General features: G+C 36.7%; 1 protein-coding gene across 3 annotated transcripts in view; it reads left to right on the forward strand.

Moving 5' to 3' along the window:
- Positions 1-24,419, forward strand: part of LOC138335166 (serine/arginine repetitive matrix protein 1-like) — a 72,049-nt gene that overhangs the window by 11,932 nt on the left and 35,698 nt on the right. For all 3 annotated transcript variants that reach the window (XM_069284129.1, XM_069284130.1, XM_069284131.1), the window contains exon 2: positions 22,500-23,000. In XM_069284129.1, coding sequence (XP_069140230.1) covers positions 22,500-23,000 — 501 coding nt within the window. The remainder of the gene's footprint in view (positions 1-22,499; positions 23,001-24,419) is intronic.

Genomic DNA, 24,419 nt, shown 5'->3' on the forward strand with positions numbered 1-24,419 from the left:
CAGTCACTATTTTTCCCAATCATGGCATTAAGTTAAAACCGCAAATGATGTCTCAATATACCTCCGGTATCGGTTATTAATATCTAATGTCCTGTACGAGTCCATTCCACATGGGAAACATCATTTTTTAATAGATTACGTTCGCAGAAGCGTCCCGATTTCAGTGGCAAAGTTCCGCGACTTTTTTGGACTTTGCAATCAAACGCACCCGAAAAATGGCGGCCATGACAGGCTTGCCGAGAGCGCAGGTAAACTAACCGGGGGTACCGACGCAAAACATCAACCAGACATAAAAATAGGATTATAAATGGCAATCGCCAATTAATTAACACCTCAGGCACAACATCTTGGGTCCTGTCTGTTGGTATTTTCGGCACGTAGCCCACTTTCAGTGTGGTAAGTGACAGTAGGGTTGAGCCAGAGGTTTCGTCTGCTATTTAATTTGCTAAGTAGAATCGGTTGTAAATTAAAATTTTTGTTTGAATCCATACATTGTAGTTTGTGTATAAATGTAGCATGTTTCATTTTCAAATGTTTTTGACAATTTACATAGGCCTCATGTATTTGCATTTTGCCATAATTTCTGCATTGATCAGTTAATTACATTTGTACGTTCCAAGTGTTTTATTTTGGACGCTCCATCGCTGATAGAGCATAAACAATACTCATCATTTGAACTATAATTTGTGTTTAATCGTGTATGTTTATGTCTAATTATCACAAAAAATAATATAAAATAATTTATTTTGCTTTTGGTGCATGCACAATCAGTACTTCATTCGATATGAAATAGTGCCACAGATATTTTTTGGGATACAATATTTTTATCTTGAAGTAAAAGTAGAAGCTCAAACTTTTTAATGGTGGTAATGGCAGGTGTACAGAAAGCAACTTTTGGAACTGAACACAAAATACTAATTCATCTGGGTTTTTTTTTTTTTTTTGTTTTTTTTTGGATAGAGAAAAAATACTGATTGTCAGCGGTGGATAAATTTATCATTTTTTATTACTGAACACTGACTCAATAGTTAATGAATATTTTGAGTCAGACTTAAATTAAAATGATGATGATAATTTCCCAATTTTTTAAAAACACCGATAATATTTTCCCAATTTTTGCTCAGGGTCCTTTTCCCAAAACAGCTGGCAAAAACCCTGATACTCTGGCTTTCCTACATCACCCTGGCTATTAAAACCAACTACCAAGGTAGACATTATGTAGTTGGTTTTCCAATCTAGCTGACTTGATCATGATGATGAGGTCCCTATATACAGAAGGCCTAACCTGTTAAAGGTTTTGTTTGTTTTAAACTGGAGTCTTTGACCATTGTAGAAGCTGCATGGTGGCTAATTATATATATATCAGCCTTTATGAACATCAGCTTGGCAACTAACATACATATATGTAAAACATCTAAAATTTAAAGCAATTTAATGAATTTGGTTTAAACTTTCTGAATAAAAAAATACTTTGAATAAATGAAACATTTATAGGCTGAGCTGTTTGGTGATCCTATAATGCAGTCTAAAACCTGCTACTGCACATAATGTGCATGCATATATATATACTCATGTACATTGAAACGTATACAAAATGCCATGTACATACTCTATGCAGTTTTAAAAAGTCACTCAAAATTGAAAATTTCACTTTTAAAATATGAAATCGGCTGAATATAAATACAGAGCAATTGTAGATAATTACGAATATCATTTAGATCTCATACTGCAGTGTTTTGTTGATAAACGGCGTTTAAGTGACGCTTAATGTATGCACCAGTCGTGCATGCTTGAGGTGTCAAACAGACGATAAGAATTATCTTGTCCGGAAATCTTGTAGATATACATATATATTTATAGTGTAGAGTGAGCCATATATGCGTATACTATAGAGCTCTATAATGTCATGTTCTCAACAGTATTCAACCAAAAAACATGAACATGCATTAATAAGTTAGCCAGATGTGTTTTTTCACCCAATATAATATCTATATTTCTGTTTGTTTGCTGGCTACATCAGATATATATATGGTCATGAATGTTAAGTGTGGACAATGTTTTGTGCAGGCACCTAGCTATAACGTTCCACTTTCTGACCTTTGACATTAATATAAGGTTTTAGAGATCCAAATTCATCAAGATTATAGAAATGGTTCAAAGTATTTCTTTTAGAGGTGGTATGGCCAGCATTGCTCTCTGAAAATTTCCAGGCTTTTATACCACTCCTTCCCCTCTCTGCAACAAAGTTTTGGGGAGGGGGGTTCATATTGTTTACTGGATTCAGGTTGTATATTTATATATGTCTGTCGAACCAAACCAATCGGTCTGCAAATCGACCATGATTGACCATGATCAACCAATTACTTATCCTAAAATATTCAAGTAATTTTATTGCAACGAAACTTGGTGACAATAATCTTATACAGTACATACATAGATGTGCACAATCTGTATCAGAAATAGATATCTTCTGCCTTTGATAGAGTCATTTCCTCTTGTTACAAAAACATTTTAATGGCTACTTCTCCTAAATTACTGAAGGGATTTAAATAAGACTTGATGGCAATAACCACTATATAGTGAATATGTGTATTATCTACCAAAGAATTGTGAGGGAGGGGATCAATATAAATTAGTTAATTAAGGTCATTTCATTTGTCTTATGAATTAATTGATCATTATCCTGACTCCATTTTGAGAATATCAAATGTGGACATTGGTCTGTATACATTCTTCGGCTTTAGCCTTTGTTGTTTGTTGAAGCCGAATGGTTTTGTTTACTTGCTGAAATGCTGATTTTTTTTGTTTTTTTGGCCTAACATCTTTGATGTAAATGTTGTTGAGGTAGAAGTGCTCGTGGTCCCTGCTGTGATGGAGAGAGTATTTCTCTACAGGGATTAGGTTAATGTTCTACCATTAGTACTTACAACCGCTGTACCAACACAGATGGCTACTAGTCCTACAGGGCTCAACAGATAACAGTACAGGTTGAGAAGGCAAATTCTCCTTGTTTTCATCCCTTCTGGATGAAATAAAAAGTTAATTGTCTCGCTCACAAGGGAGAGTGTTTCATGTAGATCGTCCTGTTACCTAATAGTTTCCAGCATGGTGTGTGGAAAAACAGTTGATGCATCTATCTGGCTTGAAATTGATTCATTTTATGCATGTGTAGCACTACCTTGGGTTTCGGCTGTCAATGTCATGGTGTGTTTCATGGGTGAGTGAATGTGATAGAAAAAGATCTACAGCAGACATATCCATTTTGGGGTCACAATGTGTGCATTAATCTTTCTGTTTTACATTTACCGATATATTCAAAGCCATATTTGTTAGCCAGGGGTTACAAAGATGATTTAAAGCAAGATTTTGTAGATTCTTTAAGTGTGTAAGTCTGCAAAAATTTCATCAAACACTTTGTCCTTGACATCATATATCGCATATCAGCGATAAGCCCCTTCTCAGCAATAAGCCCCCATTTCGGCAATAAGCCCCAACTCAGCAATAAGCCCCCACTCAACATTAAGTCCCCACTCAATAATAAGCCCCCTCTCAGCAATAAGCGCCATTTCACCATTAAGCCCCTCTCAGTAATAACCCCCCTCTCAGCAATAAGACCCTGCTCAACAATAAGCCCCCTCTCAGTAATAAGCCCCCTCCCCTTGTATAAAGTTTAGAATTAGGGTCAAATCTGGCAACAAGCCTATGCCTCCCAATGTTCCAATAATGTACATTTTGTAATTTATTGAATGATAAGTAATTTGTCCATGAAACACCATATTTTAAATGAAACACCATGATTTAGATAAAACACCATCTTTTAGGATAGTATTAGTGGACAGTCATTTCACTGAATGATCATCATATGCAACACAATATCATTAACACAATAAGGGCAAAGACATAAAAAAACCGAAAAACACCCCTCTCTTTTAATGAGTTACTATATGTACGTATATGCTGATATGGCACTAAGCTAAATGTAGATAAAAATCTACGTTATTTCGAAGAACCTAATTAGAACTTTTTTTTGTGAAAACATGCAAATTGACATGCTGAAGCCAATTTTCTTTTGTACTAGTCATAGAGTTCTGCATGAATTGTGACCAAATTTGGCCACAAACATCCTTGGGGGAAGGGGAACAGAACTTGTATAAATTTTGGCTCTGAGCCCCTGGGGGCAGGAGGGGCGGGGCCCAATAGGGGAAATAAAGGTAAATCCTATAAATCGCTACTAGTCATAGAGTTCTGCATGGATTGTAACCAAATTTGGCCACAAGCATCCTTGGGGGAAGGGGAACAGAATTTGTATAAATTTTGGCTCTGAGCCCCCGGGGGCAGGAGGGGCGGGGCCCAATAGGGGAAATAAAGGTAAATCCTATAAATCGCTACTTGTCCTAGAGTTCTGCATGGATTGTGACCAAATTTGGCCACAAACATCCTTAGGAGAAGGGGAACAGAACTTGTATAAATTTTGGCTCTGACCCCCTGGGGGCAGGAGGGGCGGGGCCCAATATAGGAAATAAAGGTAAATCCTATGAATCGCTACTAGTCATAGAGTTCTGCATGGATTGTAACCAAATTTGGCCACAAACATCCTTGGGGGAAGGGGAACAGAACTTGTATAAATTTTGGCTCTGAGCCTCCGGGGGCAGGAGGGGCGGGGCCTAATAGGGGAAATAAAGGTAAATCCTATAAATCGCTACTTGTCCTAGAGTTCTTCATGGATTGTGACCAAATTTGGCCACAAACATCCTTAGGAGAAGGGGAACAGAACTTGTATAAATTTTGGCTCTGAGCCCCTGGGGGCAGGAGGGGCGGAGCCCAATAGGGGAAATAAAGGTAAATCCTATAAATCACTACTAGTCATAGAGTTCTGCATGGATTGTAACCAAATTTGACCACAAACATTCTTTGGGGAAGGGGAACAGAACCTGTATAAATTTTGACTCTGACCCCCCGGGGGCAGGAGGGGCGGGACCCAATAGGGGAAATAAAGGTAAATCCTATAAATCACTACTTGTCCTAGAGTTCTGCATGGATTGTGACCAAATTTGGCCACAAACATCCTTAGGAGAAGGTGAACAGAACTTGTATAAATTTTGGCTCTGAGCCCCTGGGGGCAGGAGGGGCGGAGCCCAATAGGGGAAATAAAGGTAAATCCTATAAATCACTACTAGTCATAGACTTCTGCATGGATTGTAACCAAATTTGACCACAAACATTCTTTGGGGAAGGGGAACAGAACCTGTATAAATTTTGACTCTGACCCCCCGGGGGCAGGAGGGGCGGGACCCAATATGGGAAATAAAGGTAAATCCTATAAATCGCTACTTGTCCTAGAGTTCTGCATGGATTGTGACCAAATTTGGCCACAAACATCCTTTGGAGAAGAGGAACAGAACTTGTATAAATTTTGGCTCTGACCCCCCGGGGGCAGGAGGGGTGGGGCCCAATAGGGGAAATAAAGGTAAATCCTATAAATCGCTACTAGTCATAGAATTCTGCATGGATTGTAACCAAATTTAGCCACAAACATTCTTTGGGGAAGGGGAACAGAACTTGTATAAATTTTGGCTCTGACCCCCCCAGGGGCAGGAGGGGCGGGGCCCAATAGGGGAAATAAAGGTAAATCCTATAAATCGCTACTAGTCATAGAATTCTGCATGGATTGTAACCAAATTTGGCCACAAGCATCCTTGGGGAAGGGAAACAGAACTTGTATAAATTTTGGCTCTGAGCCCCACGGGGGCAGGAGGGGCGGGGCCCAATAGGGGAAATAAAGGTAAATCCTATAAATCACTACTAGTCATAGAGTTCTGCATGGATTGTAACCAAATTTGACCACAAACATTCTTTGGGGAAGGGGAACAGAACCTGTATAAATTTTTGACTCTGACCCCCTGGGGGCAGGAGGGGCGGGACCCAATAGGGGAAATAAAGGTAAATCCTATAAATCACTACTTGTCCTAGAGTTCTGCATGGATTGTAACCAAATTTGGCCACAAACATCCTTAGGAGAAGGTGAACAGAACTTGTATAAATTTTGGCTCTGAGCCCCTGGGGGCAGGAGGGGCGGAGCCCATTAGGGGAAATAAAGATAAATCCTATAAATCAATACTAGTCATAGACTTCTGCATGGATTGTAACCAAATCTGACCACAAACATTCTTTGGGGAAGGGGAACAGAACCTGTATAAATTTTGACTACTGACCCCCGGGGGCAGGAGGGGCGGGACCCAATATGGGAAATAAAGGTAAATCCTATAAATCGCTACTTGTCCTAGAGTTCTGCATGGATTGTGACCAAATTTGGCCACAAACATCCTTTGGAGAAGAGGAACAGAACTTGTATAAATTTTGGCTCTGACCCCCCGGGGGCAGGAGGGGCGGGGCCCAATAGGGGAAATAAAGGTAAATCCTATAAATCGCTACTAGTCATAGAATTCTGCATGGATTGTAACCAAATTTAGCCACAAACATTCTTTGGGGAAGGGGAACAGAACTTGTATAAATTTTGGCTCTGACCCCCCAGGGGCAGGAGGGGCGGGGCCCAATAGGGGAAATAAAGGTAAATCCTATAAATCGCTACTAGTCATAGAATTCTGCATGGATTGTAACCAAATTTGACCACAAACATTCTTTGGGGAAGGGGAACAGAACTTGTATAAATTTTGGCTCTGATCCCCCAGGGGCAGGAGGGGTGGGGCCCAATAGGGGAATTAGAGGTAAATGTTCAAATTTCTTCAGAAAATAAACAATGAACCTGTATCCAGAATATTACTTGGCATTACAAACCAGGTGAGCGATACAGGCCCTCTGGGCCTCTTGTCTTTTGTGCTTTGCTTGATTCCAAAAACTCTGAAAGGACACGTGTACTTAGAAAGGGTATATGTTCTAGTTTTTTTAGTTGTTTACAATGCCGAAGCCTAATTTCCACTTTTCTCCAATAGCTGTAAATCTGGGATTGGAAACATAATTGGGTTTATGTTTTGTTATTTGTGTTTTACTTCCAGAAGACCCAGGGGAACCCTTGTATGGCGAGATCTAGGTCAAGGAGTGCATATTTATAGAGCTTTCCAACTCTGATTGGCACAGTACTGCATGCTCATCACCATATATAATTCCTCACCAGAAGTTATTATTGTATCCATCTAGGTCACAAGTAATAGAACTGGGTCATGTTTACAAACAGTGAATTCACTATATTTATTGGTTTAAAGAGAATTTGAACAAACAAAAGATCAAGAGAAATGGATTTATACCAATGACTGGAAGGGTGAAAAAAACCCAGCTATAATCTTGTGAACATGTTGTTAATTCCATGATTAGAAACTGCATATCTATGTATGGGCCCTACATGTATGTATGTGTGCGTGAACTGTAGTGTACATATATATACATGTACATGTACCAACAACCTTGCATTATGACATTGTGATCAATCTGTAATCTTGTTTTCTATTCATGTGTTTGTTGTGACAAATGCTCCTAAGATTGAAGTAATTCACCAGTTCTAGAAATTGTTATGTCCTTATAATGAATTCAACTCTGAATCCAGAACTTGTACACAGCTACATTTCCCAAGAAACCACAAAGCTTAAAAAGGTTTTGTCAAATGACACATGGTCAATAACAAGTTGTTTTCTTCATCTGAATACCATCCTAAAAAAGTAACTCTGGCCAGTTGTGGTTTATGATCTCGACATATAAATCTGTGTACCTGATGTAGTTGTACATGAAGCTTCAGAGGCTAGAGTTAGACAGTCGTGGACAGGCGGTGTGATGCAATATAATCAATAAAGCCACGTTATAAAACATCATCGTAAAACATCGCGCGAGTGAATACCTGGAACATTACCGTGTTGGGTAAATCTGATGAGGTCAGAATTAAGAGTGTCTGGCTATATGATACTTTGAGGTTAATGTGATGTTTTCTTCGTTGATCTCATAAGGTTAACAGAAACATGATTTAATGTTTTCTGACCTTGTCTCCAACGTTCAGGTAGGCGTAACATACTTGTTTTCTTTCTATATAATTTCAGGTATTTGTAGCTATAGATGTTTCTGTGCTGTAATAGTTAAACCTTTGTGTTATTATTTAGTTGTCCAGGTAACTTGTCCTTGGTGTTACAGTGAATTTTGATTTCTATGCTGTAACAGTGAAGCCTTTGTGTTATTATTTAGTTGTCAAGGTAACTTGTCCTTGGTGTTACAGTGAATTTTGATCACTTCATTGCTTGTATCATACTGTCAATCTGATGAAAAGTGTGGAATGTTTTGTGATGTATAAGTTGTCTAGATCACAGACAGATTGAGCAGGCAAAATGTACAGGTACAGATCAGGTGATCGATTTACACCTGTCCATTAATTGTCCAGCGTAAAGACTTAGAGACACAGTGAGTGGATGCATGATGCTATATATAAACCACAAGGTGTTCGAGTTATTGGCTGAGAGACCCAGTGTCAAGGAGGATGCTATGTAAGGAATTAAGTGATTGATTTACTTCTGTCCAAATTGTCCAATGTTAAAGGCTTACAGATCAAGTGTATGGAAGATGCTATGTAAGGCGTTAGGTAATTGGCTTACCATCCATGTTAAATTGGGAAGATCTCAAGTGTAGCACTTGAACTGGACTTAGATATATAGCTATAGGACACTTGAAAATCTTCATGTCCTTTAGGCCTATAGACAGCACTTAGACTGAACATCCCCACCAACATGCTCTCAGGACTATCACAAGGAGGGAGGGTGGGGAGGCTAAATTAGGACTAGAGATCCTAAGATTTAATTAGTTTTGTTTGATTAGAACGTCCTATTAACAAAGAGCCAAGGCCATGTAAGGATGTGCCAGGTTTAGATAATGGAGGAAAGCTAGAGTATCTGAAGAAAAAATACCTATCAGCAGTCAGTACCTGGCAGCTGGGCCACATATATAGGATTCAAACTCGCAACCCAGAGGTGGAGGGGGCTGTGGTAATATTTCAGGACATGTTGGCCCCCTCTAATACACTGAATAGGACTAGAGATCCTTAATTGAATTGCAGATCCAGCTAAAAAATGGAGGAAAGTACCATAATTGATAATAAGGCATTTTCAGTGTCTTTTCAGTTATAACTCTATATAGTCTGGTGGGCAAGTCTAGGGGGAGATAATCTAGTATTAGAGTTCTGCTGAGAAAATCTTAACAATAACTTAGGGTCTGGTGGCCAGTCTAGGGGGAGATAATCTAGTGTTAGAGTTCTGCTGAGAAAATCTTAACAATAACTTAGGGTCTGGTAGCCAGTCTACGCGGAGATAATCTAGTATTAGAGTTTTTGCTGAGAAAATCTTATTGATAACTTGGGGTCTGGTGGCCAGTGCCACGGAGTTTTCCAAATTAAGTATTAAAGCTAAGAAAACAAGCCAGCTAAGGCAGTAGGTGAAGGGGCACAATGTTTTATGAGCAAATATTGAAATAAGCTAACTGTCTGTATTCTGGAGGTGCTTGAAGGTCACTCCAACCATTCTGGTTATTGTGGGTGTATGGTTGGTGTATAAATATTTTGTTAGATCAACAATCAGTTGTACAGCAAGCTGATGAATCAGTGGGGAAACTTCTGATTTGGCATTTAAATGGTCCCCACTCTATAGCAGTGTGTATGATTCAGATAGAGAATGGAAATGTGAAGAGTTTGTCTGATTCAGTAAGGCGTTGTTGTCATAGTAAACATAGCGTAATTGGGCGGGATGGACTCCCGCTGAGGGATGTTCATTGCAGATGATTCAGAGTGAAGTACACTGACAATTCCTCCGGAATGTTCATGTCATCTTGGCTTACTTGATATAACAACCATTATCAATCTCAACCATTATCAATCTTTGGTTCAGTTTGATGAATCAGTAGATTATCTCTGTATAATCTCTCTCTTTTTTTTTTATAAAAAAACCCAAATATCTTTCGTATCGGTAGTCTTAAAGTGATCATTACAGAAAATAATTTGTTATCTGACATATTGTACGAGCTGAGTCTTGTAATCGTAAAATGTGAAACTTTTATATAGGATATAGTCTAGTGAACAATAATTCTATAGGGAAAAATACCTAGTCATTCATATATGTATCAGGATTGACTTACTCGAATACGTTATTGTAGCCCAACTCTTTTGTGCGCAATCACATATTTCATATTTTGTGGATGATAAAAAAGGACAAAACCTGATTGCTGTGGAAATGTTCAAACACATATACAGTAGAAACATGTTATTAGATTTAAAAAAAGTGAAATTCAGTAACCATAAAAATAATATATAAGTTAGGTTATATATATATATATATATATGTTCTGGTAATATTAATGTAAGGTTGATCGAGTAGTGTAGTGGTTAAACCACTGGCCTTTCACCGAGCAGGCCGGAGTTCGATCCCCGGCATGGACGTGGAAATTACGGGTCATCTACCTGATCACGTTGGTTTCCTCTGGGCACTCAGGTTTCCTCCCACACTAAGCCCCCTCACACGCTTACATAAGGGCCATCGAAAGTGATTTGCATAAGTTATTGTATATAACTTGTTCACAATCAATGTAAAATAAATAAAGTTTATATTTATAATGGTACTTACAAAGGAATAACTCTAAATTAAACTGAATAAGTGTAAACCTTCACTTTATTGTTAATTTACTGAAGGTGCTATCAACAGCTTATGTCATCACAGAAATATTAATTGTTATACATATACATATACTCAACCAAGGTCATTTGACGATAGATGTCATTAATGTCAATTAACATGACAGTTAATACAGACAAATTGATAGATGACCAGACAAGCAGATTGCCACATGTACGATTCTTTTTTGCTCGCCCGGGTCATTGCCCTGTTAAAGGTCAAGGTCAAGGTTGGGTTGCCTTCTCGTAGCCGATGGCTACTTCGCTGAACCAAAAAAAGAGATTCCATCTTACACTATCTGAAGTAATTAGGGTAAAATGTGGCTTAAGGACACTAAAACGCATCAGGTATAGACCACACACCTTGGAAAATGGCTTGATGACACTTATTATATGGTATATATACTATACAGACCAAATCTTTATGTTGACTAAAACAGATCTCACCGGCTTGGCTATACCATGACCAAAAGCAATGTTGAAAAGACGACAAACTAAGTATCTTACAAAATAATGTTTGGTATGGGAATATTAAAAAGATACTACGGATGAAATTGATGTTCAACAGCCCGGAGTTGGGGTGGTGGGGTGGGGGGATGGGGGGCATTTGGCCATCCACGCTGGTCTCGACCCTTTTTGTCCTGTCTCATCCTAAATGCATCCTGTTTCGATTATTTCATATAGAGATTAGGCTGTTTATGCTATTTGTCTTCCAAATACGTAGTTTTCGTATAGAATTAACCCGCAGTGTATACAGTCTTAAAGAGTGGTAACAGACTTTAGTGGTCAGCTATTATATTTAGTATTTTGTATTATTTATTAATATGACATATTTGAGAATATGTTTAAGAAAATATATTATCTTTAAGAAAAAAGATAAGGTGTAAAATTTGCCAAAATTAGATAAATCAATCCAAATTATTGTCATTTCGTTGTTCTAGTTCAAAAGTGTTACATTGTAATAGCTTGATTACGGCACCGGTGTCCTGAAAGGAAAAGTTAAGATCAGAATTCCTTTGTGATTGACTTCTATTATACCTATTGTTACCGTAAATATCATAAAAGTACATTGTGTAATCAAGTCTATTGGCCTCAAATATCACAACTCATTGTTTGAAAAAGTTCATTGTACATGTATGTAATATACACCTTTAAAACCTGGTCCAATATTATTGCATTATAGAAACAGTCAAAGTTTGTTATTGATAACATAACAATCTATTGAACTGTTTGTGCCCATGAGCTGTCGCATTGTTGTCATTATACATTTACCTTATATGGACATTGACCCGTTAAAGCCTCCGTAATTGGTTGGTAATTTGTGTTATTGAGTCGATGATGTTTAGTATTGGTATGTATTGTGTTATTTACATGCAGACGGATTGTCCTAGAGCATCATTATCATAATGACTCTCATTTATTAGTCTGATATTGCTGTGCTACCATTATGGTTCATAATTTATCAATAACATGCTGTATAAATAATACTTCTATTCTTGGATTGTGTCTGTATACTGTGAAGAGCAGATCTAGAGGGCAGGGATAGTTTCAGTGACTCCTAATTAGATGTGTCCTGGACTCATGATTTTCTCGTGGTACTCAACAAATTTTATACTCTTTATATTTCTTTGTACTGGGACTTGTAAAAATTAGTGTTCTGGACTCGTCTGAGAAAATCCTACATTAATTGCCGGGTTTGAGTTGGTTAAAATGTTCCTGTTGTTATATAGAAACAAGAGATAGTTGGAAGGGAGTTTGGGGTTGAGATTGGGGGTTGGGTGGAGCCATGGGGAGGAGAGGTGCCATATTCGCCTTAATTAGCACCCTTTCACCTCTGAGCACCTCTCCCCTTTTCTGGAGTAGAGTTAAAGTTGTATTTAAACCCCATGGATTTAACAAATTTTACATGTGGCATCAGCATTGTATCCCATATTACATGAACTTGAGAGTCTTTTACATATGAATCACGACATAATAATATAATGTGTCCCAAAAGTTAAAAGGCATATGTGTGTTTACTGTGACTGATTAATGTATTATGAGTACAGAAAGATTTAAAATATGGCTGACTTTTTTCTTCCACAGCTTATATTTTGGTTCATTAATAAGCGCCCCCTTTGTTACAATTCAATTTTTCTTAATATTGTAACATTGTGGTGCAATTATCAAATTAGAGTAGAGTCATCATGAATTGACACTATATGGTTATGGGTGGATAGATTTAATGATGAATCTGATCTTGTTACATTATAGCAGGTATTTATTATAGCTTTCTTTTGAATTTATAGATATCTACTTGAGTGTGATAACAGGAGGTACTAGTGTGTAAAATTAGCTGAACTCTAGTCATGACATTATTTTTGAGATTTCTGTGATATATTGGGGCTCTCAAATGGTGGACACATTCTTTATAAGATGATGTCCAAGTTTTCATTGTAATTATATTATGATTCTGACACGTTAGATGGCCGGGGCTCCATCACCTGCGGTACACCATGTAAACAGTCCTGTTCTATTGGTACCAGCTGAGGAATGTTCAGCTTACACAAAATATATGATTACAAACCCACTGTGTCTATTGTAGACCAACAAATACAGAATTATATTTTTATCCCGATATCACAGCTGGAAGCCTGGCCTTTCTAATCCTCGCCATGTATACAAAATATTTTTCATACATATGTTTTTCCTTAAGCCTTTGATTTGTCTTTCTTTTTTATCTGATTGGGCGAAGGAAGATTTTTTTTGTCTGAAATTTTCACAGATGGTTATATTCATTGATAGAACTTTGAAAGCAAACCTGTCAGGGCTATATCTATAGTATAGTATGGGGTTCATCCCTAGTCGGGAGCACAGATGGTACCTATCTATACTGGAATGTCTATCGGGATCTCCCTCCTCCTCTTAGTAGACTGGCCCTATTCTGTACAATGTCAAGTCCATTATACAGATGTGGGGGAGACAGGATACCCTGATTGTTTGAGACTTCACGGTTTATATGTGTATCATTTATAGAGCTATCACAACTGCACCGTATCATTAGGTTGTCTGCCATCTTGTAGTATAAAAACCTGCCAAATTAATTAGCCATATCAAAAATATCTGGTCAGAGCTGCCAAATCTCTGTACCTCCAGACACATAGCCACTGTGATAAAAGTTATATAACAAGTCGTCCCTATTGGTGAATTGGAAAGCAGATATATATACCAATTGATACACCTCTTGTTACAAACTATGTAAAATATATACATCTGTCCCAGGAATCTGCCTAATTGAAAGACAGATATGTGTACCTATATAGCCATAACATCTGTCCAAAAAGCCTACGTCCTAGCTGAGGTTAACATCCAAGATTTCGATAGAAATTTGGCATGTCATTTAACGAACCTTTATATCAAGCAGCCCGCCTTTGATTATTATCTTGGTGCACATCTGGTATTGAACAGAATTTTTCCCTGACATTCAGCTTGTGTGCATGTTCTATAATCACATACATTTTTTATGCGTCAAGTAGTATCTTGTTTTTTTCTCCTCTTATACATTCGTGCACCATCTCAAACTCTCACATCAAAGTAAACATTACATGAATGCCTCAGTCACAGTTTTTCTGCATCACCACTCCATGTATTGCATAACATATTGGCTATCCTTAGTGGCTATTTACTTGGTAGGCCTATACTTGTATTTTGGCCACTGCAACATTTAATATTTGGCACTTTATAGTTGAACACCTTAACCACTTTACAACTGTGACCTTGGACAGAGGTTGTAGTGGTTGAATGTTTTAGCAATGCAACTGTAAGTAAATAAGTGGTAAATGTCCAAATGTCTGGCCACTGGCCACTGCCATGCATTAAGAAAAGAAACGTAACTCATTCACCTCTGAAATTTCATAATGGATTGGTCTAGTCTTTGATTAAGAAGAGTCTACATTTGTCTTTAGGGGTAAATGAGTTATGAGGACTATAGTACTGATGCAGTCACACTGGCCTCCTATATATTAATTAATTTGTTTTAGTATGATGAGATGCTTATATTTAGTGCTGATTGGGGTTTAATTGTAAATGTCTCATTGTGATTGAGGTTTACCCAGTCTGTGTTGTATAGGTCTCATTGTGATTGAGGTTTACCCAGCTGTGTAGTGCAGGTCTCATTGTGATTGAGGTTTACCCAGTCTGTGTTATTTAGATCTCATTGTGATTGAGGTTTACCCAGTCTGTGTTGTATAGGTCTCATTGTGATTGAGGTTAACCAGTCTGTGTAGTGTAGGTCTCATTGTGATTGAGGTTTACCCAGCTGTGTACTGCAGGTCTCATTGTGATTGAGGTTTACCCAGCTGTGTAATATATATAGGTCTCATTGTGATTGAGGTTTACTCAGTCTGTTTAGTGTAGGTCTCATTGTGATTGAGGTTTACCCAGTCTGTGTAGTGTAGGTCTCAATGTGATTGAGGTTTACCCAGTCTGTGTAGTGAAGGTCTCATTGTGATTGAGGTTTACCCAGCTGTGTAATATATGACTCATTGTGATTGAGGTTTACCCAGTCTCTGTTGTATAGGTCTCATTGTGATTGAGGTTTACCCAGTCTGTGTAATGTAGATCTCATTGTGAAGGGGTTTACCCTGTCTGTGTAGTATAGGTCTCATTGTGATTGAGGTTTAACCAGCTGTGTAATATATGTCTCATTGTGATTGAGGTTTACCCAGTCTGTTTAGTGTAGGTCTCATTGTGATTGAGGTTTACCCAGTCTGTGTAGTGAAGGTCTCATTGTGATTGAGGTTTACCCAGCTGTGTAATATATATAGGTCTCATTGTGATTGCGGTTTACCCATTCTGTGTAGTATAGGTCTCATTGTGATTGAGGTTTACCCAGCTGTGTAATATATGACTCATTGTGATTGAGGTTTACCCAGTCTGTGTTGTATAGGTCTCATTGTGAGTGATGTTTACCCAGTCTGTGTAGTGTAGGTCTCATTGTGATTGAGGTTTACCCAGCTGTGTAATATATGACTCATTGTGATTGAGGTTTACCCAGTCTGTGTTGTATAGGTATAGGTCTCATTATGATTGAGGTTTACCCAGTCTGTGTAATGTAGATCTCATTGTGATTGAGGTTTACCCAGTCTGTTAGTGAAGGTCTCATTGTGATTGAGGTTTACCCAGTGTGTATATGTCTCCTTGGGAAAGAACTACAGCCCACAGCTATAGTGCTACCTTGCTGAAGCATACTGCTAATGAAAAAACAAAATAAGTATAAATCAAGCCAACACGGTCTGTCTTGTTCCGTAGGTTCTGTAATCTTGGCTTGGATATACCTCTTGGTGTGCAGGGCGATTGAAAAAAGGGGGGAAAAATTATGGATTATTAACATTTGATTACACTTACAATATTGATAAGAACTCTTTCTTAATTATCACATACATGTGTTGTTAAATGAAAGGATTGTAATGCTACTAAGGTTTTTTTTTTTTTTAAATAATGCAACAAAAACCTATGGAAATTGCTAAATTTAAAGATTTTTCGTAAAATTTTTTTATTTTTATTCTCTTTCCTTGTCAAGCATTCACTAAACATAGATCGAACTCAGGATTTGTCCAGGGATGCAGAATTAAAGAATTTTTAATATGTCAAAATTGCTTAGCCAATAGGGCCAACATGATAAGATTTTATTTAGACTGACTATATTTTCTATAGCCTCCATCGGGCCATCGGGCCACCTTTGCATATGAACACTGCTGAATCACATGTGGGGCAGTTGCCAGGTACTGACCGCTGGTGGATGGTTTTTCTCGATCTGGGTACTCCGGCTTTCCTTTACCAACAAACCTGCCATGTCCTTATAATTACATGACCCTGGCTGATAATAGAATATTAAACTATTAAATCCCAAGCCCACACCCAATTTAGATAATGTCTTATATAATGTGTGCATTTAGACTCTGAATATGATTTTAATCAAACAGAATTATTGTAGACATAACTATTTATATATCTAAGTGTTCAGGTACTGCCTTAAATCAGCTGTTCTTTCTGTTTCCCTATATGTAGTATTGATTTCTACAGGCACCTTCTAACTTTACTGGCAAGACAGAGCTGGTTGATGGCAGATGTGAGTCATGAATGAGTGAAGTGTACAATATGTATGGTAATGGGGACTAGGAGAGAATGTCTGGAAGGTGTATGTGTTTGAGTCACATGTTAATGAAGAGAAATAATTGTTATGGGAATTAAGGGGAGAAAGTTGTGTCAGGAGGCTTGGGGGAGGTATTCAAACTCATACTGAGGTCACTTTATTGAAAAATAAATGGGATGGAAAGGAGTAGATTTGGTATCTGAAGTTCACACCAATTCGGCCTGGTTTGTTTGTAGATCTATTAGGGAACAGATCAGTCTCCATACATTGTATTTCACATTTGTAAAGTTAACACTCCGGATATCTGGGATCAGTGTTCATAAGTGTTGTCTAAACGTGTAACAGATTTCAGATTTCTTTATTGGGTCTCGTCAGTCACACTTTCGTGTTCAACAAGAGGTCAAATGAATATATAATATTTTGATATAACAGAAAACATTCAACGAAACACAAACTTAATAAAGAATATGATGGGGTAATTAATCTAATTATTAATACAAAATAATTTCCTAAATACCCAAGATGCGCCAAGGGCGTTTAAAAAAGGGAAAAAAATAAAAAAGTGCTTAATAAGATGAAATTATTGCAAACCTGTACTGGGTCGCGACCAGTTACCGTGATTTTCACGAGGTTTTTTAAGGGTTTTGTCAAAACTAACACACAGAAGGCGTTGAAAATCGACATGAATTATCTTAAGTCCAAGATACTTCAGTAACAACAGTCGTTGTTTAATTTTGATAATATGTTTTTTGACCAGACGCCATTTATTTTCACCGCTAATTGGTACAGTTGACGAGACATACAGGACCAGTTACCGTGATTTCAAAATGGAAAGGAAATGCGCTTTTAAAAACATGCTTATTGCACCAAAACTTAGTTTGTGTTTTACTAAAGCGACCAACATCTATTTGATATCTATTAGAGGAATAATATAATCGTAATGCATGGTTATTTTGGGATCCAGTGACTGATCGAAAGAATCACGGAAAAAAGGACTGTCTAAAGGTGCGTTCGATAGGTGACCGGGGAATCACTAAAAACAGGATTCAGCTCTGGGCAGGAGTAAAATTAGACAAACAAAAGTGTAAACGACCTAAAACTTACAGAAATTGAAGGCATACATATTAATTTATTTTGTATGAAAAAAAAGTAAACACAAGACGTCTTAACCAGGTAAAAACTACCTTCTGTTTTACGATCCTGTCCATCCATGCCCGATCGGTAATTTGCCATATACCCGTTATTTTGCATACTCTGACCTACTTTGATGCAGACGAATTTTGGAAACGACTGACAAATAAAATAAACGATGATTTCATGAAATTTCAGGATTAAAATGCAAGTAAGTCATGATTTCAAGCTATCCCCCGCTGTGATTTAGTGTTGCAAACTTTGATTTCAAAAGGAAAACGTAGATGTGTTGTCAATATCGGTTGCAAATGAATTTTTTTTGTTGAATGAACACTTGAATGGCTACCGTGATTTAGCTGTTCAAAAAAATCCTAAAAATTGTGCGGGAGATAAAGTGTGCGCAGAAATCACGGTAATTGGTACATCACGGTAACTGGTCGCGACCCAGTACAGTTTTGATAGTTTGATATTATGCCCAGGCAATTGAAATGAGGCCTCAAAAAGGGAAGGGCTCATATAGGGAAATGCAATATGAGCCCTTACTAGGATGAATACGGTTAACTATAGACTATTCATTTTGATAGACTTAGTCATGGGTTGGGACAGTAATATTTTGGTATATATATACATATATGCTGAATTTGTTGAACTGATATATGAACTAAACTACAAGTAAATAAATAATGAATAGTACAACAGAGTGACATACATGCATTCTGACTAACTCATTGTGGAAAACTATCAGGCATGTGTCTTAGTTGTTGAATTATCGTACGGGACATACCTACAATTATATGGTGACTCAATTCTCACACAGACTTAATAGATATAACAAATATAACAGCATGTAATTAAAAATTAAACACTTTCAGGTCTGAACGTTTCTGAAGCACATGTGCATGTTTATAAATCAATGCAATTTATTACAGGACTTTTCAAAATTGCCATGTTAAAATTAGCCTTTCACAAGCACCTGTTGAAATCATTCTGCTTCACATAAACCCTTCATGTTGCATGTTTACGATGTGTACATAAAGTATTGATGATATTAATTAGGCAATATGCTGATTGGTACAGTTGTTTGAACTGCCATGTGTAACGTGTGTAAAGGCCGTTAATGATTTATACGTTGGTTTGACTGATACGGTGCATTTAGTGCACATCAATGTTCACCTGAAATATTTAAAAAGAAAGTGTGATGGATTTATCAGGATTATATATCTACCTGTCGGGGTGTGGGGATCTCGTAGACTAATCGCTCTGACGGGCTGATCGCTTATGGATAATACCTATTGAATGATTCAAATCCAATTGCACGGACAAGTGTTAAAGGGGTTGTCAGCATCAACGCCTTCTGTAGGTCTCTCGGATCCACTTGAATGTAAAGCATGTGTAGACATTTTGAAATATTGTCAGCGAAAAGAAAGTTTAAAGATGATTATTAATAAAGGAACTTGTTCAGGGTTCACACCAGCTTTTGAAATTCTGTCGCCAAAATTTTCGCCAAAGTGAAATTTCTTTCGCCAAATAAGATTTTTTGGAGCCAAATAAAGAAATTTAAATTTGATTGTTGAAATGAATAATTATCTCCCTTTCTAATAAATATTAGTTTACGTTTTGATACGTATGGAAATGTATTGATTAATTCAGGATGTATCATTTAGTAGAAATCTTTCTAAGCATTTTTTTTTCTTTAAAAAATATCAACATTAATTTATTGAATTTCATACCTACATTACAGATATTCTTAAATCAATCCCCAAATAATTATATCTCTAAGAAATCAAAAGAAGTAAAACAGGTGATTAATTATAACATTAAAAGCGAAATTTTATTATTTTGATTTATTTTAGATAATTCTGATTTTTTTTTTGGCTGTAAAAACGCCTGTGCACTGACAGCACTTATATTAAAATTGTTCTTTTTTTTAAATCCTAATATCTTCGTCTGTATTATTTAATGGATAAAACATACTTTTTAAAATCGTAATTTGTTGATGTTTGGAACTTGAAGAAGAAAACTATGTGTTAATTTTCATTTTCTTGGTGTTTAATGTTGAAAAATATGTACGAAAATCCGGAATTTATTGACTTCCGGTTCAGATATTAGTGTTGACTTCTACCCAAAACAAACCAAAATGGCGGCTGAGCCATGTGCTCAGTCGGTCTTGTCTGCTTTGCATTTAAAGGCACAGTAAGGAAAATGGTTTTGATTGATATATGTGACAATGATTTTCACATCATGTTTTGTTCTTTGTGATGATTTTATTGCCAACTAAGCTTACCAAGCTGTAACAAGCTTCCTTGTGAACAGCTAGACGATCACCGGTAGAGTAACAGTGTTGTGTAAACAAACCGACATGGGTCACTGCCTCTGGTAATTGACAGCTTACATGCTAGCCTACCCAGTCATGACACTAATTAATAAACAACCTGGACTGTGATTTACCTGGATCAGACCAATTTTTACCTGTACAACTTATGATATTATGGGTGAACACATGGCTTCCATTTTTGAATGGGCAATTTTTCTGTCACCAAAAAAATCGCCAAAGTCATAATTTTATCGCCAATGAAATATTTTTTTCGCAAAATGCGACATTGGCGACCGCTGGCGTGAACCCTGTTGTTGATGAGCTGATTTAATCAATATAGGTATCTCACAAAAGCTAATTCAAAGTTTTCCTCATTTCTAATATTTTCCATATGTATCTCTAATCACTCTAGAATAGCTACCATATTTTTTTCTGATTACAATATAAGCTGCATCTCAGTATAATTAAGCTTTAAAGGTAATTCAAAGTTTTAGCCATTTCAAAGATTTTCCATGTCCTTATTGCAGAACTGCGCATTAGACACACTCCAGATAGTCTAAGCTTCTATCTTGAAGTTCTAAACTCTCTAGGTCATAGGTTAGAGTCCCAGTATATTCCTACCTCTGTTACACATGCAGTGACTAGTTCTTATTTCTACAGAAGAATTCTCATTTTTTATACAATTTTTTTTTTTTTAAGAAATATGAAGTCATTCATTGCCATCTTGTATATGTTAATTTAATTTTAAGTTTTACCATTACATGTATTGTAAAAAGGATGTACATGTTCAAAGTTGTTGTGTTCAACAAAAAAAAATTGCCAGACTTGTATCCATTTACATGCCAGTGTAACCCTGCAAGCTTTTACATTTTTCAAACCGATGTAGATAAAGAGTTAATGTAGAAAGAGTTTACGTCTTATATAAAACTGCAGTCTTATTGTCGATGTATAGGAGTTTCACTGTGTTAGTATACTAACTGGTACCCGGAGTAGTGTATATACCTGGGAACTCAACTTCACCTGGAACTGATCTCATGACTCCTTGCTGATTTCTATTGACCTCTTATTGGTTTAAGATTGTGCTTTAAAATTGAGTTTATAACTGGATTAAGATATTAACAGTGAAGGTAATCTAATATAAGTGCTTTATATCCTGGACGTTCAGAGTGAATTTGTACCATTTCAGACAAGCTGGCAGGTGCCTTTCTACACATATAGCCTATAAGTGCCATTATTAGTGCTTGATGTTTTTACTCAAATTTAATTTTGAAAATATTTTACGTCGTGTTACCTCTCCAGGAGGAAATTTTGGATTTTAGAAAAATTTCTGTTTGTGAGGTAGGTTAAAAACCTGTATAGATCTAGATGCAGCCGTTGGAGTTATTGAACATATAAAGTTTATACAAATGTATTTGTACAAAGTCATTTATCTTCAAGTTAAGTAAACAGTGTAGAGTCATGCTATAACCCGAATTTCTGTATCTCTAGTCACAGATATATCCCCCGGAGGCTTGTTACGGGTATAATTACAAGTATAGGCTGTCCAACCACATCTATTTACAATGTCACATCAATTTCAACATTCACCTCCACCCAGAATTGTGAAGAATGATGACTTAAGCTTATTGTGCGGGTCGTATTTGATCTTATAGATAAATATAGGGGTTTAGGCAGCTTATATCAAACCCATCTTTTATCAGAGTTACACGTGTATTTCAATTATGTTTATTTTTCACCGAAAAAAAGGGAATCTTGATCTTTTGTCAGGTCACATTTCTATCATTGAAACTGGAGTGTTAGATTTTGAAGCACTGCATACCGAAGAGCAAATACTGGATATGTTCAAACAGAAAACAGAATGTTGTAGATTTATCTACATTTGTGGAGTGTGAATCATAAATGTAGACCAAACTTTCAGAAGTTTTTATTCTTTTATGGCTTTTATTGTGACAGTTGTGATTATGATTACTCAATGATTTGACAATGAATACAGGGGTTTCAGGATCCTAAAATGTTGTTTGTAACGTATTGTTTACTGTCGATTAGTAGTCTCATCTTCTGTTGCTTATGACGTCATCTTTTGACGTGAATTTTGTGATGCCATAACCACTGAGAAGGTGAGACTAATTATATAATCAACAGTAAATGATTCTTTACTTTTGTTGATTTGGAATCTTGAAACCCCGATATTCAACGTACAATGATTGATAAGGCTCTTAATAAGATGAAGTTATTGATACGCTGCTTAATATGAAATATATTTTCCATTCCAGGCGCCAAAAACGCCAAACACCGGGGCCCTGAAGGAGATACTACCTCCTATCCTTCACCGAAAAAGTCACCCAAACGTTCTCACCGAACCTCCCGGTCATCCAGCCGAGAACGAACTCCTTCACCTGTGGTCAGTCGTAAAGAAGCTCGGGACCAGGATGTAGGGGTACAGGAGGAGGTTCAACAGCCGATAAAGGCTCGTCATACAGAAACCCGCCCAGAACGGCCACAGTCGCATCGTGCGTCACGAGAAAATGGCGTACGGGAATCCATGGATGTGGACGACCATAAAGAAAACGTGCCAGAAATAGACAGTCAGATCATTGTAGAGAAAATGTCTTCTAGTCCTAGAACTCCTGCTAAAATTGTGAATGGACACGATAAACAACCGGAACCCTTTACACCATTAAATGTAAATGATTCTCGGATTTCTAATCATCTCCCTCAAGCCACTTCCACGCCGGCTCCAAATGGGATCATTAACAATATGAACGGACCAATGAGTAAGTTTAATTTGTGCATGTGATCATTTGATTATGAATTCATTAGTGATGTTTACACATAGATGAATCACTAATGTTTATACATCTTCTGTCTTTTCTTTATTTAGAGTTATCTGCTCCTGTTAGCTCGTATTGGGAAACCAAGTAAATAACTGGCAATTTGTTTTCGTTTTGAATGTCATAATGGTTGCAGGATAAACAGAATATACAGTTAGTTTCTTACAGTACAAGTTTTATTTTGGTGCTCGACACTAAAACTCGGCCAAGCCTCGCACCAAAATAAACCTTGTATTGTAAGGTACTAACCATGTATTCTCTCTCTATATATATTGGTCATATTTACACTAGAAAAGTGGTCTTTTTAAGCAGGTGGTCTTTATCCAGAGGTTGTCGCTAAGACAGAATTTACTGTATAATCCAGATCTTGGGACGTAAGGTGCTTGCAAAAAACCTATAGAGCTGATATTGAAATGGTGGTAAAGATTTAGGTTAGTTATACTCAATTAAGCCAGAACAATTCTATTCTAAAACTTTAAATGTGTTTAGACTTATGAATGGGAAAAGATATCAAAACAACAACAAGAATAGTTTGCTTGCTTAACACTGATATACTCGTGTATCTAAATATGAAAAGGTTTTTAATATGTGCTTTGAGGAATGTAGATCTAGGCTAGGTCATCAATATTTCTATGTATAATCATTTTGAATAAGAAGGATATATTTTGAAATGTACAAAGATCAGCTGTGCTATAAAAATTCCAAACATAATGGCATTCTTTAAATTCGTTATCAATTTGAGTTCATTCATTGATAGCACAAGGAAGCCTTGTATTCATGTATAATTTGGGTCTTATATTAATACCTGAAGAAAAACTAAAACTTGTTTATCATTTTGTTTTAATTACATCCAATTATAGTTACCAAATAATAAATCAGGTTCATTTAAGGAAAACCAGAGTACTTGGAAAAAATCCATCTAAAACCCGTAACCTGGCAATGCAAATGCCTCGCTTGTCTGTTAAGACCATATTTCTCTTTACTTTTGGTGGGCTTTATAGACAGGTTTGACTGCAGTTAAATATCCATAGGCAGTTTTAACTTATAAATGACACATATACATATCTTACACAGTTTACAAGTAATCTTATTAATTTAAAGCTTCTGCATTCAATATCAATTATATGTATTTGTTTATAATTTGTTTGCTAAGTTCTGACATGTTGTGGTTGAATTAAGGTAAGATTACAAGCAAGATAGAAATAAACTATTGTAGATTGCTTATTCTGCAGAAACAGAATTTACATATATCAGAGCACTTAAAAGGCATTAAATTTAACTTTTTAAGTACATTTTCTTATCTATAAATACACACACATTTATATACATAATAGGTAAGTGATTTGTACCTCGTATTAAAAC

This window comes from Argopecten irradians, chromosome 11, assembly GCF_041381155.1.
Source record: "Argopecten irradians isolate NY chromosome 11, Ai_NY, whole genome shotgun sequence".
Classification (NCBI taxonomy): Eukaryota; Metazoa; Mollusca; class Bivalvia; order Pectinida; family Pectinidae; genus Argopecten; species Argopecten irradians.